General features: G+C 43.9%; 2 protein-coding genes across 6 annotated transcripts in view; one reads left to right on the top strand and one right to left on the bottom strand.

The window, feature by feature from the left end:
• The window catches only part of SDCCAG8 (SHH signaling and ciliogenesis regulator SDCCAG8), a 202,155-nt gene extending 196,884 nt beyond the window's left edge, over nucleotides 1–5,271 (top strand). For all 3 annotated transcript variants that reach the window (XM_069484544.1, XM_069484546.1, XM_069484545.1), the window contains one exon: nucleotides 5,220–5,271. In XM_069484544.1, coding sequence (XP_069340645.1) covers nucleotides 5,220–5,249 — 30 coding nt within the window. In that variant the 3' untranslated portion in view covers nucleotides 5,250–5,271. The remainder of the gene's footprint in view (nucleotides 1–5,219) is intronic.
• AKT3 (AKT serine/threonine kinase 3) overlaps nucleotides 5,183–22,909 on the bottom strand; it is a 234,091-nt gene continuing 216,364 nt past the window's right edge. For 2 of the 3 annotated variants that reach the window (XM_069484547.1, XM_069484548.1), the window contains exons 13-14: nucleotides 17,305–17,407; nucleotides 5,597–10,818 (exon numbers count right to left, since the gene is read on the bottom strand). In XM_069484547.1, the coding sequence (XP_069340648.1) occupies nucleotides 10,733–10,818; nucleotides 17,305–17,407 (189 nt within the window). In that variant the 3' untranslated portion in view covers nucleotides 5,597–10,732. Of the gene's footprint in view, nucleotides 5,251–5,596; nucleotides 10,819–17,304; nucleotides 17,408–22,909 lie in introns of those variants that run through there. The other variant, XM_069484549.1, reaches the window with a different exon arrangement.

Genomic DNA, 22,909 nt, shown 5'->3' with positions numbered 1-22,909 from the left:
ATCACCCAAAAGGTAAAGGTCAAAGGCCAGATTCCACAATGGCTCAAGAGAGAACACAAAGCAATAACGTTCAACTCAACAGGATGAACAGAAATTTGCCCCACTTACCAGTTCTCTCAATAAATGTGAATGGCTTGAACTGCCCACTAAAGAGACATAGGCTGGCAAAATGGATAAATACACACAAGCCAAGTATCTGCTGTCTTCAGGAAGCACATCTAACCTGCAAGGATGCATTTAGACTCAACGTGAAGGGGTAGAAAACAAATATTTCAAGAAAACAGAAGTGAAAACAAGGCTGGCATGGTGGTTTTGATTTGTTGATTTAAAGACTAAGTTATCTGAAAAGTAATAAAAGACAAAGACGGTCACTATAAAATGGTGAAGGGTATAGTTCCACAAGAAGAAGTAACAATTCTAAATATTTATGCACCCAACCCAGGTGCACTCAGATTCAAAAAGCAAATCCTACTTCATCTAAACAAAATGATAAACAGCAACACCCTAATAGCCGGAGACTTTAACATCCCTCTCACAGCACAGGACAGATCCTGGAAACAGAAAACTAACAAACGATGGACTTAAACAGAACTCTAGAACAAATGGGCCTGACGTTTACAGAACATTCTACTCAAAAACCACTGAATATACATTTTTGTCATCAGCTCATGGGACATTCTCTAAGATTGACCATATCCCTAGAACACAAAGCATGTCTCAAAAAATTTTAAAGAATAGAAATTATTCCACTGTGGTCAGAGAAATGCATGGTGGTATAAAGTTAGAAATCAACTCCAACAGAAACTCTAGTTTCCACAACTTTGTGTAGAGATTAAACAACCTTCTGCTAAACAATTATTTCATTAACAAGGAGATCAAGATAGAAATCTCAATTAAATGACAGAGGAGACACAAGTTATCAAAATCTGTGGGACACAGCTAAAGCAGTCCTGAGAGGAAAATTTCCATAAATTCCTACATCCAAAAGACAGAAAGATCACAAATAAACAATCTAATGAATCATCTCAGAGAACTGGAAAAGGATGAACAGACTGACCCCAAACCCAGCAGAAGTGAAATAAATAAGATCAGAGCAGAACTAAATGATATTGACAACAACAACAACAAAACTATACAGCAGATTAATAAAAAGTTGGTTCTTTGAAAAAATAAAATTGACACCCCTTTGACTAGATTAACAAAAAGCAGGAAAGAAACAACTCTAATAGGCTATCAGGACTAAAAAAGGAGAAATTACAACTGATGCCACAGAGAGACAAAATATCATCTATGAATACTGTAAAAACTTTTATGCACATAAACTGGAAAATGTGGAGGAAATGGATAAATTCTTAGAAACACACAGCCTCCCTAGGATCAATCAGGAAGAAACAGAATTCCTGAACAGACCAATATCAAGTACTGAAATTGAAACAGCAATAAAAAACCTTCCCAAAAAGACAAGTCCCAGACCAGATGGCTTCACACCCGAATTTTACCAGACATACAAAGAACTGGTGCCTATCCTGCAGAAATTATTCCACAACATCGAGAAGGAAGGAATTCTCCTCAACCCATTTTATGAAGCCAACAGAACCCTGATACCAAAACCAGGAAAGGATGCAAGAAAACTACAGACCAATACCCTTGTAAATATAGATGCAAAAATTCTTAACAAAATCCTAGCAAACTAAATTCAAGTGCTTATCAAAAAAATAATCCATCATGACCAAGTGGGCCTCATCCCAGAGATGCAGGGAGGGTTCAACATACGCAAAACCATAAATGTAATTCACACATAAACAGAAGCAAAAACAAAGACCATATGATCCTCTCAATAGATGCAGGAAAAGCATTCGACAAAATACAGCACCCTTTTATGATAAGAATGCTTAACAAAATAGGCATAGACGGGGCTTATCTAAAAATGATATAAGCCATATATGACAAACCCATGGCCAGCATCATACTGAATGGGGAAAAATTGAAAGCATTTCCACTTAGAACTGGAACCAGACAAGGTTGCCCTCTATCACTGCTTCTATTCAATATAGTGCTGAAAATCCTAGCCAGAGCAGTCAGACAAGAGAAGCAAATCAAGGGCATCCAAATGGGGGCCGAAGAGGTCAAACTATCTCTCATTGCTGATGATATGAACTTATGCCTAGGAAACCCCAAAGATTCTGCCATGAGACTACTGGAATTGATAAATGCAGCAAAGTCTCAAGTTACAAACTCATTGTACGAAATAAATAGCATTCCTATACACCAACAGCAGTCAAACTGTTCAGAACCAAATCAAAGACTCAATACCCTTCACAATAGCAACAAAGAAAATACAGTACCCAGGAATATATTTAAGCAGGTAAAAGACCTCTATAGGGAGAACTATGAAACACTGAGGAAGAAATAGCAGAGGGCGTAAACAGGTGGAAAACCATACTATGCTCATGGGTTGGCAGAATCAACATTGTTAAAATCTCTATACTACCCAAAGTGATCTACAGATTCAATGCAATCCCTATTAAAACACCAATATCATTTTCACAGATACAGAAAAAATAATTTTACGCTTCATATGGAACCAGAGAAGATCCCGTATAGCAAAAGCAATCTTAGGCCAAAAGAACAAATGGGGAGGCATCAATTTACCAGACTTCAAACCATACTACAAGGCTATAGTAACTAAAACAGCATGGTACTGGCACAAGAACAGGGACATAGACCAATGGGAACAGAACTGAGAACCCAGATATAAAACCATCCTCGTATAGCTATCTAATAGTTGACAAAGCAGACAAAAACATACACTGGGGAAAAGAATGCTTATTCAATAAATGGTGCTGGGAAAACTGGATAGCCACATGTAGAAGACTGAAACAGGATCTGCACCTCTCACAAAAATCAACTCACAGTGGATAACAGATTTAAACCTAAGGCATGAAACTAAGAATTCTAGAAGAAAATGTTGGCAAAGCTCTTCTAGACGTTGGCCTAGGCAAAGAATTTATGAAGACGACCCCAAAGGCAATCACAGCAACAATAAAAATAAATGGGACCTGATCAAATTAAAAAGCTTCTGCACAGCCAAAGAAACTATCATGAGAGCAAACAGACAACCTACAGAATTGGAGAAAATATTCACATATTACACATCTGATAAAGGGATAACCAGAATCTATATAGAACTAGGATTGTTTGATTTTTTTTCATGATGATTTTCTTATCAAAAAATGGGTAAAGGACATGAACAGCAACTTTTCAAAAGTAGATAGACTAATGGCCAACAAACATGAAAAAATGCTCAACATCTCTAATCCTTAGGGAAATGCAAATCAAAACCACGAGATACCACTTATCCCAAGTGAGAATGGCCTTTATCAAAAAAGTCCCAACACAATAAATGTTGGCAGCGATGTGGAGAGATAGGAACACTCATACACTGCTGGTGGGACTGCAAACTAGCACAACCTCTGTGGAAAGCAATATGGAGATACCTCAAAGAGATACAAGTAGACCTACCATTTGATCCAGCAATCCCATTACTGGGCATCAACCCAAAAGAACAAAAGACATTCTATAAAAAAGACATCTCCACGCGAATGTTTATAGCAGCACAATCACAATTGCAAAGATGCAGAAACAACGCAAGTGCCCATCAATACATGAGTGGATTAATAAAATGTGGTATATGTATACCATGGAGTACTTACTATTCAGCCACAGAAAACAATGGTGATCGAGCACCTCTTGTATTATCCTGGATAGAGCTGGAGCCCATTCTACTAAGTATCACAAGAATGGAAAAATAAGCACCACATGTACTCACCATCAAATTGGTATGACCTGATCAACACCTAAGGGCACATATAGGAATAACATTCATCAGGTGTCAGGCAGATGGGAGGGAAGAGGAAGGGATGGGTATATACACACATAATGAGTGTGATGCGCACCATCTGGGGGTGGACACACTTGAAGCTCTGACTCGGGTGGGGCAAGGGCAGTATACGTAACCTAAACATTTATACCTCCATAATATGCTGAAATTAAGGGGAAAAAAGACGGGAAGGCAGGTCAGGTCTAGGTGGAAACCTACAGTTGATGGTGACTTTGAGTGGGTGGCAGCCTCTGCGCTGGGGGTATTCTAGTGAGGACAGAAGGAAGCCCCTGCTGCAAGGGCAGGGCTCCAGGGCGAGTAGACCTGCTGTGGCCCACCCTTAGGGCTGTGCACATGGAACCCCGAGCTTACTCAGGATGGAGGGCAGCCTCCTACTGCAGCCCCCACCTGCATTCCGCGTGAGGTCAGGCTGCGTATACACGATGCTTTCGTTACCCTGGCGAAACCATTTAGTACTCACAGACCTGTCCATTAAAGTCATCAGCGTCTCTCACACACCAGGGAAATCTACTTGAAATGTAAACATTACCTTTTCTCACTTTTAAAAAAAAGGCAACAGATTGATGTATTTCTCTTGTGTGAATTCTGATTTTGGTTTCACTCATTGTCCTGTCTTGGAAATCTCAGCAAGTAAACGTGGCTCCAGTTGGGTTGACAAGAGCCCTCCTTGGAGTCCAGCCTAGCAGGTCTGCACGGGGAGCGCCAGGTTCTCTTCTCTTTCGTGAAGACGGTTCCTTGCTAAACAGTGACCAGACCGGACCCTGGCCCTACACCACACTCTGGTTTACCTGCTGACGTGAAAACTGGGATTTGGAAAATAACACCTTGGCTCTTCTCTGGCCTTTACACTCCTAGAGGGCGAGGACTGTGTTTTAGTCATCTGCCCACACTTGGCCTAACACCTGTTTTGTTCTAGGTTTTCCTGCCCACCATAAGGTCGTATGAATTTTCCGTAAGCGGATTCTGGCACAAGTCAGTGTCCCCCTTCCTGGACGGTGGACGAGACAGCTCTCTGGCCACGTCCTAACGTCAGACTGTCCTGATTGAAGAGGCACACAGATGTCTGATTACACATTGTTTTCACATTAAAGCATTAAAACAGCCTTATATTCGTTGTGACAAGGGCTTTGATGTCTGGGCAAAATAAGGCACAGCCTTTCCTACGATGGGTTACATGTCATTTCCACATTTTTAGCAAGGGAAACTTTGTCTCCAAAAATTTAGTCATAAAAGGTAACTAAATGAGCAATGAGAAGAAAAATCACATTGAAGAACATGATCTATTTAAACTTACTTTTTTATTATCATTTTTTTCCAGTTACCCAGCATGCCACAATCTGATTGCTGACCTGGATGGAACAGAGTGAAATAAATGATTTACAAAGAGATATTTACATTCATCTGATTTATACTTGATATGCCACAATGCACCGCGACCTTCCCAGGGTGACACCACCTCAGACTGCAGTGGGGCTGTTCCTCATCTCCATGTGTGTCCCGGCACCGAGGACGGGCTGGAGCTGGAGTCTGACACCAGATGAGGAGAGCTCCTGGTGTGTGTTTTCAGAAATGGCTCGAAGTTACTATGTTTCTAAATCTGCTCGTTTGTATGCTAGGTGGTACACATGAATTTCAATAAATGAAGTTTTTAAAGACTTGAATTGTAATGTTTCCTTGATACCTTGTAGTGATGAACAGAACACACTGAAAAGGCACATATTTTAACTAGGCCAAAGTGTCTTAAGGAGGAAATTTTTCCCTGCCATTCATTTTTCTTTCTCTTTTCTGAGCTAGATAGCATCTTTCAGCTTTATTTGCCTTTAATCAACATCCTATAAGACTCCATTGTTATTTAGCATCTTACCAATTTGTGTACAATCAGGAGACACCAGGAAGCGCTACACATTATTCTTTCCATTCTGTTAACAAACAAAAACAGACAAAAAAAAAAAAAAAAAGCATCTTTGGCTTGGTGGTGTCAGGTTTTTTTCTTCAGTCTGCAGGATTTGAGAGGAGCCTAAAAACATACTTAGTGAAATTAGAAAATTTACTTAGAGTATATCAAATACCTGTACACAGATCAGTATTTTAGTCTAAAATAGTATTTCTACTATACACAGTTAAGCCCTCAAATGCTTTAAAGTAATAAAAATGGACACTGAAAGTTTTGTGTTGTACTTGAGAATGACAATGAACACTGAAGGCCAGGCTGCAGCTGGACAAGTCCCTGACCTTCGGCTGTTCTCCCGGCCAGCGACCCTGGCCATGATCATCTCAACACAGATCGAAGGTCACCGTGTGTTCAGCCTTGCCTCCGAATCGATGCGGAACAGGCTTTGGAGGCGGTGACACGAGACACACACGAGAGACCACTCAAGTCTCGTGAGCATGTAAAAGGTTCAAGCCTGAAATAGTAGAACTTCTACTCAGATTCAGAAAGTTTTTGATTTTGTCAAATGTGCTAGACATAAAGGCTGTCACATCAGATTTTACTTGTCCTTAATTCTGTTTTAGGTATCCTGTGAATAAATTATACGATATTCTAAAAATAGCACCTTTAAAGAATTATAGAGGTCACTTTATTTTCGCCTCCTGGATCTGCCAAGCCCAGTGGTTTTGAGAGAAGAGCACATGGGAGAATGCCCTCAGATTTGGCTGTGTGACACACGTGTACACGCTCGACTAACTCTGGTCCCAAAAGCCATTCCTCTGTCTGGCTTAGTCATAGGCGCAAAGCCCAGTTTCTACAACAGTAGCTTTATGAGGTAAAATCAGAGAAAGGCCCCATCCAAAATGATTCCACACAAACCAGATTCAGTCCAGCCCTCCTCCTCTCTATCACCTGTGTCTAAGTTTGTTAATTTGCCACGAAGTGTTAAAAATACACTCTAGGAAAGGAAGTACGCAGAGCAGCACATTATCAGGAAGACATTGATGACGACCTACACTCCTTAAGAATTCCGGGTCCAAACCGTTTGTTGTAAAGATCATCAGATTGAACGATCGCCAAGGCCCGAGACCTACTCCGTGCCTGGCTTCACAGATCTGTCCTGAACCCAGTGCCGAGAGGGGAGCGAGACGTCTCCCCCATGGAAGGGGCCTTTCATCAGAGTTTGCACAACTGCACGGTTTCCATTTTATGGACGTAAAAATAATCCCGTGTGTGTTTTGAGCTCTAAGGAGTTTACAGATTTTCCTATCACATTTTATACAGGGTAGATTAATGCCAGGTGGGGCTATTAAAAATTTGTTTTTTTCAGAAAAGAGTAATTTTCTGAGACTACAGAACCACAGCCAACAACAACAAACAGAGAAGTAGGAGATTGACATAGTGCTTTATTTAAGCTGTCTGTACGAAGGAAAATAATGTGCACCCCTATCATATACGTGTAAAAATACTAAGGATGTACAGTGTACAAAAACAGTTTCTTGTAGTTATTTCACATCCTTGTGGGTCATATACTTAAGGAAATAAACAGTTTTAGTATGACCAACAGTAATAGTAATACAGTTTCTTGGGTTCATATTTGCGTCTGCTTAAAATCCTTAACCAGATGACTAGATCTTGCATGGATCTAATGAAAGAACTAGCAAGGTCAAGAAATGTCACAAACTATAAAGCTACAAGGGAGGTAATTCAATTACCAATTTAGAGGTTTTTCTTTTTATTTAAATAAATACTTTACATTTCATGCTTGCCTGTAATGCACTACCAGGAGCAAGATAAGGAAATTCTACTGTAGACAGTACAAACAGTAGCAGCAAAGTGTGTACATTGAGGTGTAATATATAGACCCTGCAGTTAGTAAGGAAGGCCCTTACCTTTGTACTCTAGGAGAAGCAAGTGGCCCCTGCAAGAACAGTCAGCTGTAAGAAGCCGGAGATCAGGTATGGGAAATGGAAAACAATACTGGAATAATGCTACGTAATTAGTGTAGAAAGCAAAGCTGAGAGCGACCCTGCCAACCATCCAAGCAGAGATGGCCAATGTCCTCCAAGATGGCTGCCTCATGACAAGAGTTCAAACCTCACGACAGCGCCAGCTGGAGTCCCCAGGGTCTGAACTGCATTCTCGCACAACGATTCCGGCTTCCAGGCCGTTCCACCTGCCAGAACCCAGAACTACGGCTACGGGCAACGCCAGGGAGGTCTCAGAAATCTCCCTCTCTGCACACGTCTGTCTCTCTACTGTTCCTCCGTGTTAGCTGACAGATCTGAGAGTGAAAGAAAGGGATTCTCAAAATCGAAGCCAAGAAAACACCTGTGTGATACCAACTGCGTCCCGCAGGGGAGAGGTGACTGAGCCCCGGGCATGGCGGGGGGCTGGGCGCCAGCTGTGAGGAGTGGCCAGCCTGGGGGCACCGTCAGTGCTGGTCATTAATCTTTAGGAAGTGTCCTTGGCCAAGGTCATGGAAATCACCTTAAGATTTGGGGGAAAAACCAAAACAACAGAAAGCTATGTGCTTAGTGTACGGTCCTGCTCTCTCTGAAGGAGTAAGTGCTCTGAACATCAGCCAGTCTCAGCTTTCTCCTCTTCCTCTCACCAGTTTCTGATATAATGGATGCAAGACAACTTAAAAGACATACCTTCTAGCCTACTTTCTTGTCAGTGAAACATTCAACATAATTCCAAGTGGGGAAAAAAAAAAAAAAAGGTAAGCTATGTGTGTGAGTCAGAATGAACTACCATTTAACTGTAACTTCCCAGTCAGTACTAAGGATGAACTTCACTCAGGTAGAAATATGAAAAATTAGGACAAAATCTATGTCTAAATATGTCTTAGCTGCCTTAGTAAAATGCCCTTTAACCCCCGTCAGTCCCAGCGGCCTGCCCACCGCCAGCAGTGGTTTCATAGCTAGAGATCCACACTTCCAGCGTCAAGAGGCTAAGACATCTGCGTATGAATATGATTCATCCTACTTAGAAAGTCACTTGCTCTTTCATACAATGCAATCGTAATACTACGTCATGCTGTAGTCTTCCATTTGGGAGCTGTCAGATAGTTGAACTAAAATACATTTCCATGATCACTCCACGGAGCGGGGAGGCCTGTTTGCCGTAAGAATGGCCCCCCCGGCCCCTTGGACTTCATAGACTGCTTTGGAAAATGTCAGCTCCTAGCACCAAAGGGTTTAATCTGAAGATCATCATTAATGAAGGAGAAAGATGAGGTTTGCATACACGTCCCCTTTCAGTGAGAAATGTTGGAATTTGGGGACATGAGTATATACAGAAAAAGAAAAGCTGGAGGTGTTCTCTTTTTGTTTTGTTTGTTTTTTTTCCCTGATGGCTTAATTCAGTGATAAGTGTACCATGATCACCATAAACACACCAGGTTCTTAACCTTTACTGCCTGCTTCCTAAATACTCAAGATGTGTTCATTTTGCCAAGTAAAGTTCAGTTCTTATCATATTCAGGTTTCAGTTTTCTTCATTACATTATGTGGCCAGGCTGTTGCTACGTTTCAATTCTCCAATGAGCAAACATGAGTTTTGCTCAACATCAATTGGTTTCATTAACCCCTTGGCATGGGTAGTTGGGGATTTTCTCATTTTTAGCACCAAGGGGTTGAATGATAGCATCTCTTCTCCCAAAGCCAAATTCTAACGTATATACCATTTCAGAGCCTTATCAATTTTTTTTTTTTTTTTTACATAGGAGAAAAAGTGCATGATTCTCATCAGCGTGTACATTCCTTGCACGTGGGTCAAAAGAAACTGCAGTTAAGTCTATTTTATGTAAGTCGGAGCTGCATTTGCTAACATGACATACAATTCTCATCACTAAAAAATAAATACTACTGCAATATAAACAAAATCGTAAAAGGACATTCAAAGTTTTAACATCTGAGTTTTAAAAGCTAATTCACATAGAACTGAAAGTAAAAAATTAAAACAAATAAGGCAAACACCTGTTTACCTTGGTGTACGAATTTTGGTGAAAAGCAGGATCGTAAGTTATGCCTGTCTACATTCTTCAGCCATCAGAGGTGATAAATATCAAGAAGGAAAAAGGTTTCCAAGCACAGGGGAAAAAATGCTCTCTGGCGCAAACTGTATCATCTTTAAGTGACTCTGACTGTGCATATACCTTCGTTTCTTGGCAGAACAATGTTCATTTGCCCACGATCGCCCGTGAAGTCTCGACGTCCACCTGTGATACCGGGCTTCCTCTGCAGTATCCACCAGGAATTGAAAATATATATGTATCTCAACAGTTGTTCAGTCCTTCTCTCAAATGCTTCCTAATAAATTCCAGCCAAATCTTAGTGATCTATGCCTACATTATGCCTTGGTCTGATACGCTTTACTAAAGCTTTGCATATGCACATCACCACCCCTCCACAATTGCTTGTTCTGAATTATAAACTAAATCTTCTTAGTCTAATTAGTTTTTGATTTATCTTCTAGAAAGTTAAAAAATGTACCTAGAATCAGTGTATCTCATTTAGCCTTCACTGTTAGGGAAAAACCGAAACGAAAAGGTCAAAAGATGACTATTGGTGCACAAATGAACAATGGTGGGCTCATGACTTCCAAAGATTGTAAAATTACTTCTTAAAGTTGCTATAATAGTAAGACAGTAGCAGCAACAGCATGAGACCTTAGACTGAGATACAATTTCATGCAAAAACAAAAATCGGAGTGTGTTTGCGTATATGTGTTGTTTTCATGTGGGTGAAAGGTGGTGAGGGGTGAAGACCCTGGGCCGGTCCGGGATGTCGGAAGGTGCCCCTGCTACCTGTAAGAGCTAGGACTGGTGGTGATGTCCGGGAATCATTTTCAGTAACAAATCTAAGATGACAGTGAAGTAGCAGAATGAAAGAGACTTATTCTCGTCCACTTGCGGAGTAGGAAAATTGAGGGAAATGCGGTCGCCTCTCATTGTCCATGCAGTCCATACCATCCTCATCATCTGTGGGCGAGAAACAGCTATTTTAATTTTATACTTATTTTTTGCATCATTATTTCTGCAAAAGTCTGTTTTTTTTAAACTCCAAAGATAGGAAAGATTAACACAGAGGCAATTAACTCCCATAAACCTGTGTTTATCAGAAAACATATACTAATTATACTTCAAAAATCATCTGATTTTCATAAACACATGATCTGTGAAGAAACAATACTATAAAATCATCTTCAAGACATCAAAATTTCAAGGCTCAATGACACTGGGGAAAATACTATTAAAGACATCAGATTTTTTTTAACGCAAAGGAATAATCTTCAATGACTGTTCATTCCATTTCATGACACCAAGTATGTCAAAATTACAGAAGTCAGTGAAACCTACAGCAGCCAAAGTGTCTATATAGTCTCCCTTATCAATCGACTTCAAGTGCGCGTGTTTTTTCTTCCCAGGGCTTTAGGGTGATGACAAAATACAGCTTCCTACGAAACTTTATTCAACATCTAACTTCTGATTTTACTCACTGTTCCCAATTTTCCTCTGATAAAACTTTAAACTAGAATAAGGAGACTAAGTGGAAAAAAAAAAGGCGGGAAAGACGTCAGCATCTAAGTCCTGGTGCATCAAGAAACACGCAGGGAGAGGGCGTTTGGAAGCATCGACGGAGGCCGCGGACCACCGAGGCGCGGGTCCCTTCGCGTCCGTCCTCCCGCGCCTAAGAGGTCGCGGATGATCACGTGCCCCCTTCTGCTGACTGCTCAGTGGCTACGGTCCCGCACTGTCACCACACGCTTCCCTGCACGCAGCCGTGTTCAGTCACGTGACCCGCACGCACGTGGCCTCTGTGGCCCTCGGCACACGGTCTCCTGGGGTGGGGGGGGAGGGGGGACAGTCCATTTCCAATCTCCCCTGCTCTGCTCTAAGCTCATTTCGTCCTATGCCATCCTGCCATCAAAATACACGAGTCCTTCAAACACTCAACCTTTTTTTCTTCCAAAAAAAAAAAAAAACCTCATTTCCTCTAATCCACATTGGCAGCAAATCACCAATGCTTTTATTCAGTAATTCCCCAGCCTCTCCAGGGAGCAGCAGCTGAGTGTCGCGCAACAAGGTCCACAGGCCGGTCCCGCCGCACGGAGGCGCTGACCTGTCACCCAGCAACCAGGACGCTTTGCCTCCCCTTTGCCTGAAGCAGCAGCAGCGTCTCTTTTCTTTCCTGTCCTCACTGTTCTTTTTAGTATTTCATTCCTAACGCAGAAGGTTCTAAGAAACGGGATCAAGGAGCCATTCCCGAAACTTTCTGACCCCCCGTGTACCAGATGTGTCCTGTTCTAGGCAGGCATCACCCATCAAGACCCGTGTGGCTCCCGGGTCCCTGGCAGACACCCAGCTGAGGGCCCCTCTCCCTCGGCCTCCTTAGAAAGTACCGGTTCCAGCGTTTGGGCCGAGCAAGCCACGTGCATCTCAGATAAAGACCCTCAGCGGGTATCTTTAGCGACGCTGAAGACGGAGGCGCTGGGCAACGAGCGAAGGCGGATCTCTGAGCACAAAGACGCTCTAGAGAAAAGGCAGCTGAGATCCCGCCGTTCGGATTCTGACACGTGTCAATCACGTTTCCGAGAAACAGTTTTCCCCACTAACAGCTTTGTTTTGCCGAGTGTTTCTGCACAGCAAACGTGCGGCGAGCCCGGGACAGCCAGCGTGGGAAAGCCGGGCCGTCCTGCCTCAGCTGCTGCGGGACAGACGCTGCCCTGGGCCCTGGGCCCTGTTGGTCCCTGGGCCCTGTTGGTCCCTGGGCCCTGTTGGTCCCTGGGCCCTGTTGGTCCCTGGGCCCTGTTGGTCCCTGGGCCGGGAGCCTGGGGCCCGGGCGAGCCAGGCTCTCGACAGGGGCAGGGGCCGGACCTCCTTTTGGAGGAGCAGGCGCTCTTGCCGGATGTCAGCTGAGAACTGAGAGAGAGCTCTCCCCTGTCACTTCAGTAACAGATTCGTCCCAGTTCTGAACATAAAGAAGTCTAAATTGCACAGATGACCCTGCGAGGCCCCCACACCTTGACATTCTTTACAGCCGATGATCTCTCCATCACCCTCGATCACTCTGGCTCCCTTCTGCTGTCAGGCGTGGTAACAGCGAGGTGCAAATATCTGATCACCGCCTGAAAAGGAGCTGCCAGCCCGGGCGGGGGCTGCACGGGGAGGGGGCTGGGGGAGGTGGCAGCTGCCGCGGAGTCAGAGCCTGTCGCCCCAAAGTCAGCCTATACAGGTCAGTTCCTGCTAGCAAAGGACGTTCATAGGGTTCAAAGATGATAATGAACATGAACTATGTTTAAAAAAACAAACAAACAAAAAAAACATCTGGAAAAAGAAAACTAAAGGATTAACCCTACACGTTACATCTGAAGCCATAGATCCAAGGAGCATCGGTTGCCTATTTTTCTTAGAGCATTTAACAAATGTAATTATATGGCAGTAAGAGCTACCAGATCTCAAAGAAAATCTCTTTTTCTGTAAGAGGAAGGCAGAGGACCATTAATGGATATAACGAAAGACGACACGTTCCAAAATCTGTTCAATTAATTAACACCAGTGAGGACAATCTGGCATGTTACTGCAGCTGTTTGTAGAAAATGGAACATTTTGCCTTTCTAAGTGCTGATTTGTTCTAAAAAAAAAATAACTCCATTCTGTTTTATAGAGCAAGGTGGCAAGTGGGAAGACAATTGCTAACGAATGGTACTACTGTGGACTTTATGAACAAAACCTCTGTGTGTTAGCAGTTAGGGAGCTGCAACGGTTTCTTACCAGCACCGCTCTCCAAAGCTGCAGGGAGAAAAGATCATGTTACATGTAATCACAGTTCTAGGTTTCACCGAGTCTCCTTTTACGTGCCCCTTAAGGGAATCTAGGCTATACCCAGGGACTGTCAAACTAAAAACACTGTCCCTGTGTCCTGAAAGATCCCAGGAGCTGCTGAGTGGCAGGAGAGGCTGTTGAGCGAGGCACCCGCAGCCCTGCCCGTGCCCTGCGGAGCTTTCATCCGACTTCCCTTCTAGACACCCTGAGCAGGGACGCAAGACAGCAAGCCCACAGCGCCTTCCCTACCCCTAGACTGTAGCGTGCCCTGTCAGACACAGACGACATTGCTGGGCCCTTGTCTCTGTACCATACAGGGGCCAGTCGCAGGGCAGGGCCACACCCCACTTTTGACACCCACAAAAGCCAGCCTTTCACGGGCCCCCAACTGCAGGTGGACTCTGATAAGCACATCTTGGAAGTTACCGCGACGGCTCGATCTAGACACGGACCTCTCATCCTGTAAAGGCACCGAGGTCTTGGGGCTTCCACGGCACGACCCACGTTTGAAATGACATATGTTCTTTGAAGAACACAGCTGCTGTTAGTGATAAAATATGGCATGCCAGGAAAAACATTCTTGGGGGCTTTTATATTGTTGATCAGTGAAGCTGAGGATCGAGGATCAAATTACGCTCCAGAAACCGTGCTGGGGTACGTAAAACACCTGTCATTTCAGCCTCATTACAGAAGTTCTAGAAATTCAGCCATAAAGGCACACTTATGACAAATTCTCATCAGGACAGGAGGTGGAGTTGGGGATGAAGCAGGTAAGATAAGTTTTGAAGAGATTCTGGTCCCTGGCAGCGGAGGCTTTGAAATTCAAGACAATCGTGAGACGATAACTGACAGGTGAGGGCACGTGTGTAACCGTTTCTAATCTACCTGACTTAGCACCGAAGCCATCTGCAACCGTTTCGCTGGGGCCTTGCTGGCCTCGAGTTTCCGGGCCCCACGTCCAGCCAGCCCTGGGCCCACTCGGGCACCTGCTCCTTTCAGCTAAGCTGGGTGCTCACTGCGCTGGGCCTACTGTCACCCATCACAGAGTGGGTCCCAGCACAAAGTGTCACCACGGAAGGGTTCATCTGGTGCTAGAATAAAACTGAGAGCAGGGAGATTCGAACCTGTAGCACTCTAGGTGCCCGTCCTGAAGAGACGGCTTCTCAGGCACAGCCGGGCAAGATGCGTCCCCAGAGAATACCCCTCCCTTCTCTAGGGGACAAAGTGGTCTGCCATGTCCCAGAGCTAGTAAGTAAGTGGTAGAGGCAGGCTCCTCAGGTCTGAGTCCTGGCTTCTTCAACCTCACTCTGTCTCCCAAATTGGGATTTTGCGTCTACACAGCCTACCTGTTTCCCTGACTTCCAAAATAACACGTTTAGTGTCCTAAGAAGAGTCTACAAATGCCAGAGGCTCTATTTAAGAAAGGAAACCGGGCCGGGTGCGGCGGCTCACGCCTGTAATGCCAGCACTTTGGGAGGCCGAGGCAGGAGGATTGGGTGAAGCCAGGAGTTCAAGACCAGCCTGGGCCACACAGTGAAACCTTGTCTCTACAAAAAAAATAAGAAAAATTAGCCAGGCCATGTGGTGACACGTGCCTGTAGTCCCAGCCACTCCGGAGGCCGAGGCAGGAGGAGTGCTTGAGCCCAGGGGTTTGAGCGAGGCTGCGGTGAGCTCTGATCATGCCACTGCACTCCAGGCTGGACAACAGAGCAAGACCCTATCTTAAAAAAGAATAAAAAATAAATAAAAGGAAACTGACTCAATGAGGCGGACAGAGGTATGTTCAGGACCTTCCTATCCCAGTGCCACTGTGGCTCCCGAGCGGGGAGGCCGGCCCGGGCCTCCTCTTGGCCCTGAAGCCCCGGGTCCTCGCCATATTCTGCTTTTTCATTCCTCTAGAATTATCGAATGCCTGCACCAGGCAGACAGCTAGCTGGGAGCTGGGGCTGGCAGTGAATGAGACAAGCGAGATCCGTCCTCTCAGAGCTATAGTACGTTCTAGTGGCAGAAACAAGACAGTAAACAAAGAAACAGATTAACCAGAAAAATGCTGGCGAGGAAAGGTGCCAAGACAGAGGGGTGACAGCGGGAGGAGGTGCCATCAGACCGCACTGTCCTTCAGACTAGGAAGGAGGTCACAGGCGGCTCTCTGATGAAGTGACACTTGGGCTTGAATCTGAGGAATCAGAAAGAGCCTTCATTCATGTAGGCATCTGGGAGGAAGACCCTTCTAGGCAGAGAGACAAGGCAATGCTGTACCCAGTCCCCGGGCACGGCTGGAACACGGGGACCGCGGGGAGAAGACGGAGCAGGAAGAAGCCGGAGAGGCGGAAGGGGCCCAGTCCGACGGGGCTGTGCAAGCCAGTGTGAGCACTGTGGATTGAGAGTGCAATGGAAGCCACTGGAAGCTTCCAACCAGAGGAATGACAGGGTCTGATTCCGATTAGGGTTATCACCAAATGGCAGGGATGGTGGGAACTGCCCACGGGCCGATGCAACACCTCGCTGGTGTCACCCAGCAGCTCGGCCAGTTACAGTCCTAACTATACCGGTCCCCACCGTTTCCGCTGACCCAGCCCTTAGTGACTCGCCGGCCACTCCACGGGCTTTCTTTTGACTCTCATGGTTCTAAAATGCTAGCGGTGGCAAAGACAGAGGGGACGCTCGCTGCCCCCCACAGCTGACACGCTGCGAGTAGCCCACTCAGCGTGTTTCACAACTTGCCGGGGCGTCCGCCAAGCCGCGAGGCCTGCCCCGGGCCGTGGGTGACACTAACCGCGGGACCTCGAGCGAGCTTAACTCCCCTCTGGGCTTCGGTTTCATCTCTGATAAAATGACAGTTCGGAGGCTCTTCACTTCTTGCCAATTCAAAGAAAGGAAGAAACTGCATATATGCACACATAATTCTATGTCTAATTTCAGAGTTTCTGCAGTCCCTTTGCTACCAGGCCACGAAGCCCAGATTGAGACTTTCTGTCCTGGATGACTCCTAGTTTGCCGTCAACTAACATCTGTTGACGGCCACCACAGCTGGAATCTCGCTTAACTCCCACCTTCCCTCTCGGGGACCCTCAGTGTTCACGAGCACTGTCAACTACCTGCCTTCTAGAAAGAGATGAGAAGAGAAGAAACGTAGGAAAGGAAATAAAGGCAAAAAAAAAAAAAAAGGAGAAAAACTAACATGACACTGTTGTGTGAACCAAAACATGTGTGACTTGGAGAATTCTTTAAGCTATCCAAATATTGTCCCAAAACGGAATCTCATCCTCATTCCTAAATTAATGACGACAGAATCAGACCTTGGTCAGCCTGAGAATGTCTCCCAGACCTTGATCATTCATATTATTACCTTCATAATTTTGCCAATTCTGGGCTCCTACTTAATAGCTTTAAAATTCACTGTTGGAGAACAGTGAAGAAATGCTAGCCTGTAATTTCATCTAAAATTTCTCTCTATGCAATTTTTCTTACCCACAAAAGCTTTCTCGCAGCTACCTGTCTTTTGATATTTCCTACATTGGAAACTCTGCATTTTAAAAGTCACTGTAGAATTTCATCTTGAAAATATCAAATTATTTTTTAAAAAGACTGTTTTCTTCAACCATATTAGAATGACATCAACTGCCTTCCAGAGACACTTACATTTCTCAGGCGGTGTTATTGTAATGGTCTGAGCTGTGAATTCTTCATCAAAATACCTGGTGTCTGTTTCAGATGTTACTTGAGGCTTAAAAGGAGGTACAAGCTGTGAGAAGAAAGAAAAAGAATCATGTTAACTGATTTCAATTTAGGAACGTTCATTTTTAGGACAAAACTAGAGAACAAGGAACTAAATGAACAGTACGGAAATCTCCAATGCTGAGTCACTGTGTAAGGTGTGTGTGGTATTTGGCGTCCCAGTCAACGGTCTAAACACAACGTGGTCCTTAGTTGCTCCGGATAAAATTTGATAGATTGCATGAAACAGCAAAGGAGAACCACAGAACAGGGCAGGGGGAGATATTAAAAAATCTATCGTATTTTTTTTCCCCCAATGACAAACATACATGCAAAATCCTATGCATGGAGTCCACTGGGACGAGATGTCCTAGTGTCTCGCTGAAGAGGTCACTGTTAAAAATACAACTTAATAATAAAGGTATTCTCTAGGTCACGGATCGATGCTGCCTTTACGCTTTGCAGAGAACTCTGCTTATTTGAGACAGGCATTAATACCTGCCTCTCCCCTGGAACAGGGATTCAGAGCAACCTCTGACGTTATATGCAAAATTTTGTCCACAGCGTTCATCAGATCTTCAAAAGGGACTGAGACCCAAAAGAGGTTAAGAGTAACTACTCCAGGACTGCCAGAGCCGGACTCATGCATGCGGGTCCTGCCTGGAGCATGGGGGTGGAGGGGTGGGGGTGGGAGGGGGTGCTGGGGTGCTGCAAAATGAACCCCATGAGCCACCACTGAGAGGGGGCGGGTGCAGGGAAGGTGCTTCTCGGGGCCCAGTCCCAGGGCCTGGACACAGAGCACACGCTCTGATGAGCATCAGAACGGGAGATGCCGCTTTTGGAACATGATTCCCACAGGGATAAGAAGCGGAAAACAGAATGACAGAAATTAGCATGTTTTATAAAAAATTTTTTGCAGAAACAGAAATACACAATTGGCTTTAGATCAGTACATTTCTCCATTCTTACGGTCACCAAATTATGTTAAATAATAAAGGCAAAAATCTTTAAATTATTCCCTAGACGCACTACACTTTTAAAAACCAGGGGGTGAGCAGAGTTAAATGCATGTTGTCAAAATAGAGGAACACACAGCAGTTTGCGGCACCTGATACAAAGCATTTTCAATCTCCTTTTATTGTTCTGTCTGTCCCCAGTACACAGCTACTCTGAGGTCTCCATTACTAGCAAATACTCTTTTGGGGATGAACCAACTCTGAGTTCCATTTACCAGCTGGGAATGGCTGCTACGCTACAGAACAACATGGCTCCTCTCTTGGCTCTTTAATCCCCTACCTGGAACAATCCCCTGCCAGCGGTGAGGAGAAACCTCTAGCTGCTCTGTTAGGGACACTGGACATAGGCAGCCACTCCCCTGGGGGGACCCCTCCCTCTTCCACTCAGGGTCCGGCTGCTCCTTCGCCAGCATCACGCACGTGCACACAGAACACCACAGGTGACACAGACTGGAACAGTTGTGGTTTCCCTTTTAGAAAACTTAGGGGGTAATTTCCTTCCTACCTGGCAGGAAACTGGGAAACTGGGATTCTGGTTGGGACGTTGGGATTTTCCTTCTGACTCACTATTCTACAGATGTTCACAAAGTGGGTCTTCATTTTTCCAATCAAAAGTTAACCACAAGAAATTCCTTTGGCCAAAATGGGCTTCTCTTGGGCACTGGGAGGAGGGTTTTGCTCACTTCGGCCCTTGTCATCTGCGTCCAGAAACTTAACTCTGCCTTCAAGTTAGGGGGAAGCTCCTGTCCTTGTAGATGAGAGAGACAACGGTCGTCTGTAACTTTAAAAAACTGAGACATATCTTAAAACGGTTTTCAAAAGATTACAGGTGAGCTTAAAATAGTCTCTGTTTCAAAGGTCACTTTATTACCAAGGTCTTTCTTGACCTTCCTACATCAAACAGTTACCCTCCCCATCACTTTCTATTCTCTCACTGTTTTCCTTCAAGACTTTTCAACATCTGATACGCAGACACGTACGCATACAGACATAACACACATGTATTTGTTTAGTGTCACCATCGCTATGCCTCACCCCCAATATAAGTTCCATGGGAGCAAGGACTTTTTTCAAAAATAGAGTTTTTTATTAAGAGATAGGGTCTCACTCTGTCACCCAGGCTGGAGTCCAGTGGTGTGAGCACAACTCACCGTGACCTCAAACACCTGGGGCTCAAGTGATCCTCCTGCCGCAGCCTCGGGAGTAGCTGGGACTGCAGGCCTGAAACTTACTGCTGATTATAGTCACTTTGTTGTGCTATCAAATACTGTTCATTCTACCTAACTAGATTTCTGCACCTGTTAGCCACCCCCCATTTTCAGTTTTTGTAATGTGGTATCATTCTCTAAATATGATTTCTGTGTTTGTATTTCTGAGATTTATCACTCTTGATATATATTAATCCGAGTTATTTTTTTACTCTTGAATAGTATTCTACTGTAAGACTGAGAAAACATTTTGCATTTAATCTATATTATCATTTTGAGTAGTACCATCATCCTAACAATCTTAAGTATCCAGTCCATAAGCATGAGATGTCTTTCCATTTATTTACGTCTTAATTTCTTTCAGCAATGTTTTGTATAGTCTACAGTGCACAAATCTTATGCTTCTTTGGTTAAATTTATTCTTAAATGTTTTATTCTCTTTGATGCTATTAATATTTTAAATGCAATTGTTTTTCTTACGTTCCTTTTTGGAGTGTTTATAGCTAATATATAGAAATACAATGTATTTTCTATGTTGATTTCACATCCTGCAACTTTCCTGAATTTATTAGCTCTAAGAGTTCTGTGTGTGTGTGTGTGTGTGTGTGTGTATGGTCTCTTAATTGCCTTAAAATCTGTGGTTATTTCTACCTCCATGTTGGCATATATGAATCAAAATATTGGAACGTAGATATTTGTACTAAAAATTGTCAGCACTATTGAGTGCTTATATTTGCCGCAGAGAGTGATCTGGTGGTATAATTTTTATTTCTTTGAAACATGAGAGAGTAGCCAGGCTCAGGTGGGGATTTTGGTTTCTTTAATCTCTATGAGAAACTGGCTTCATACTTTGTGTGTATCTGCATGTTTTGGAAAAGCAGGAGTATAGAAAGAGGATTTCTACCTAATAGATATATGGCATATATGTATTATTACTTTATATGCTAAGCTTTACAATACCAGTGAATCCTTCTTGACATAAAACTAGAAACTAAAATTACCATATTTCATTTTTACAAACCCCCCCAGCAGTAACTGAAGTTCATACTACTAACCTTGATCCTATAAAAAATACACCAACGGGCCCAAGGCATGTGCCACACTAATACACAACTATTGTATCATAAATTGAACCTGCAATTATGAATATTTTAGCTATAACAAACATTAAATGTTTAATTAGTACATCTGCTTTCCCTGCAGGAATTTTGAAGGGCTTGTTAACACATGATATGGGTGATTTGCACTGGTTTACAATTAATCCCCAGAAATTTGAACCCGTTTTTCCTTGATACATTTTCTCATTTAAAAAGCACTTCACAAGCACCCATCATCCCACTGCCTGTAGGTCTGTGGACAGGTGATGCTGCCCACAAACACCGTAGGTATATTACACTATTTGAAGACCTCATTATACTTGGAGAGGACCCACTTATAAAAGTGAAAGGGCTCTCGTTAGTGAAACACTGGGGGGCCTTTCTGAAAGGCAGAAGAGGGTAATAAAAAGAATTTGCTTCTATGGTGGTGTTTATGGACAAGCCGTGTGTATAACAACTCTCAGGACTTCACTAAGGAAGAAGCTGGTAAACCCATCTAACCTCTCTCTCTCCTTTAGCTGATTTCATGTGTACCGCCCAGCATCAGCGGCGTGGCAGCCACTAATCACGATTTCTGATTAGAAATGTTTAAGAACACGAGCAAAAGCTAGATGAGGATATAAATTGGGGAGAAATGACACATAGGCAATTTCCAACATATGAGCCAGTTTTGTGACAAAACCCTGCATGCAAATTGAAGCAAATGTGGGACCTGTTTCAATAGACCAAAAAGAAAAAAGAGCAAAACCCAAAACCACTATATAATGGAGGTGAGCTCCCAGGCAGTAACATTAGGGTCTATTAAACCTAAAATAAATGGAGAAAAAGGCAACATTAATAACATTAGTCTGGGCATGGTGGCTCATGCCAGTAATCTCAGAGCTTTGGAAGAGGCAAGAGGATCACTTGAGCCCAGGAGTTTGAGACCAGGCTGGGCAACATAGTGAGATCCCCTCTCAAAAAAAAAAAAAAAAAAAAAACACCTAATAATATTAAACCTTCCAAAAAGTACTTATGGGATTATTTTTTTAGAGAAATTCATATGATGTTTCTGTGAAGATGACCAAGAACCTCTCTCCTTCTGCCCAAGTTTCAGTGCTGACACTCACGGCCACAGCCACTCTCCTAACACATCAGACCAACCCTAAAGAGGACGCGGTGAGAAGGAGCATCTGGGTTGGGGGATAGAACTTTTGGTGGAAGGAAAGGAGGGCTGAGGTGGAAGAGGCAGAAGTCCAGCTGCAGGCACATGGGCAGAGGCAGTTTCCGTGACGGGCAAGGGAGCTGCTGGGAGAAAAGCAGCTGCAGTTACTGGGAGCGCCTGTGCCGGGCACCACACTAACTGGATGCGGGAAACCAGCTGGAATGTTATGAAGGACCCAGAAGCGGCAAGCTAAGTATTGAGGGCTCTGGCTGCAAAAAGGGTAAAAGAATGGCAAGAGGGCAGAGGAGATTCTAAACACACACACACTCTCACTCACTCTTCCCTTTCGTAAACCAACTGGACATACAAGGTTCCCCTAAACATCAAAGTGGTAAGGACAAGGAACACCTCCTGTTCACCTGATAAAATCTCAGCACTTTATTCCCTAAAAAGAAAAAAGGTTTTTGAGCATTTCTTCTTTTCGATGTGTTTTTAAATTGAATGATAAAATATCTTCATTGAACAGAACCTTATAGATCTAGTCCAATCCCTTCCCTTTAAAATGAAAACACTGAGGCCCTAAATTTTCATACTAAAGTCATCCTATGCATCACAATATGAATGAAATTCAAATTAGTTTTAATCCAATCCTAAGTGCAGGCTCTATAACAAGTCCTTTACGCTTAAAGCCTGGATGTCCTTTGAAATATTCCTGCCACCTCTGAAACACAGCACTCCTCCCACGGAAATGTCAACAGTCTGCTTACTTGTCTGTTGCAGCTACTAAACTGTAAAATACTTGAAGACAAGGACCCTCCTATCTATAAAGGCTAGCAGTGAGCACAATACTTAATACAAAGTACAGTCGAGTGTCCCTTAACAACAGGAACATATGCTGGGAAGGGCACTGCCAGGTGACTTCATCGTTGTGGAACATCACAGACTGACTTACACAAACCTGGCTAGCAGAGCTCACCGCACCTAGGCTACTGCGCCCGGGCTCCACACCCGCACAGCAAGTTACTGTGCTGTATCATGAAGGCAGCTGTAATGCAATGGGAGGTA

Source organism: Eulemur rufifrons, chromosome 11 (genome assembly GCF_041146395.1).
Source record: "Eulemur rufifrons isolate Redbay chromosome 11, OSU_ERuf_1, whole genome shotgun sequence".
Taxonomy (NCBI): domain Eukaryota; kingdom Metazoa; phylum Chordata; class Mammalia; order Primates; family Lemuridae; genus Eulemur; species Eulemur rufifrons.
This window is presented reverse-complemented; position numbering and strand designations above follow the sequence as displayed.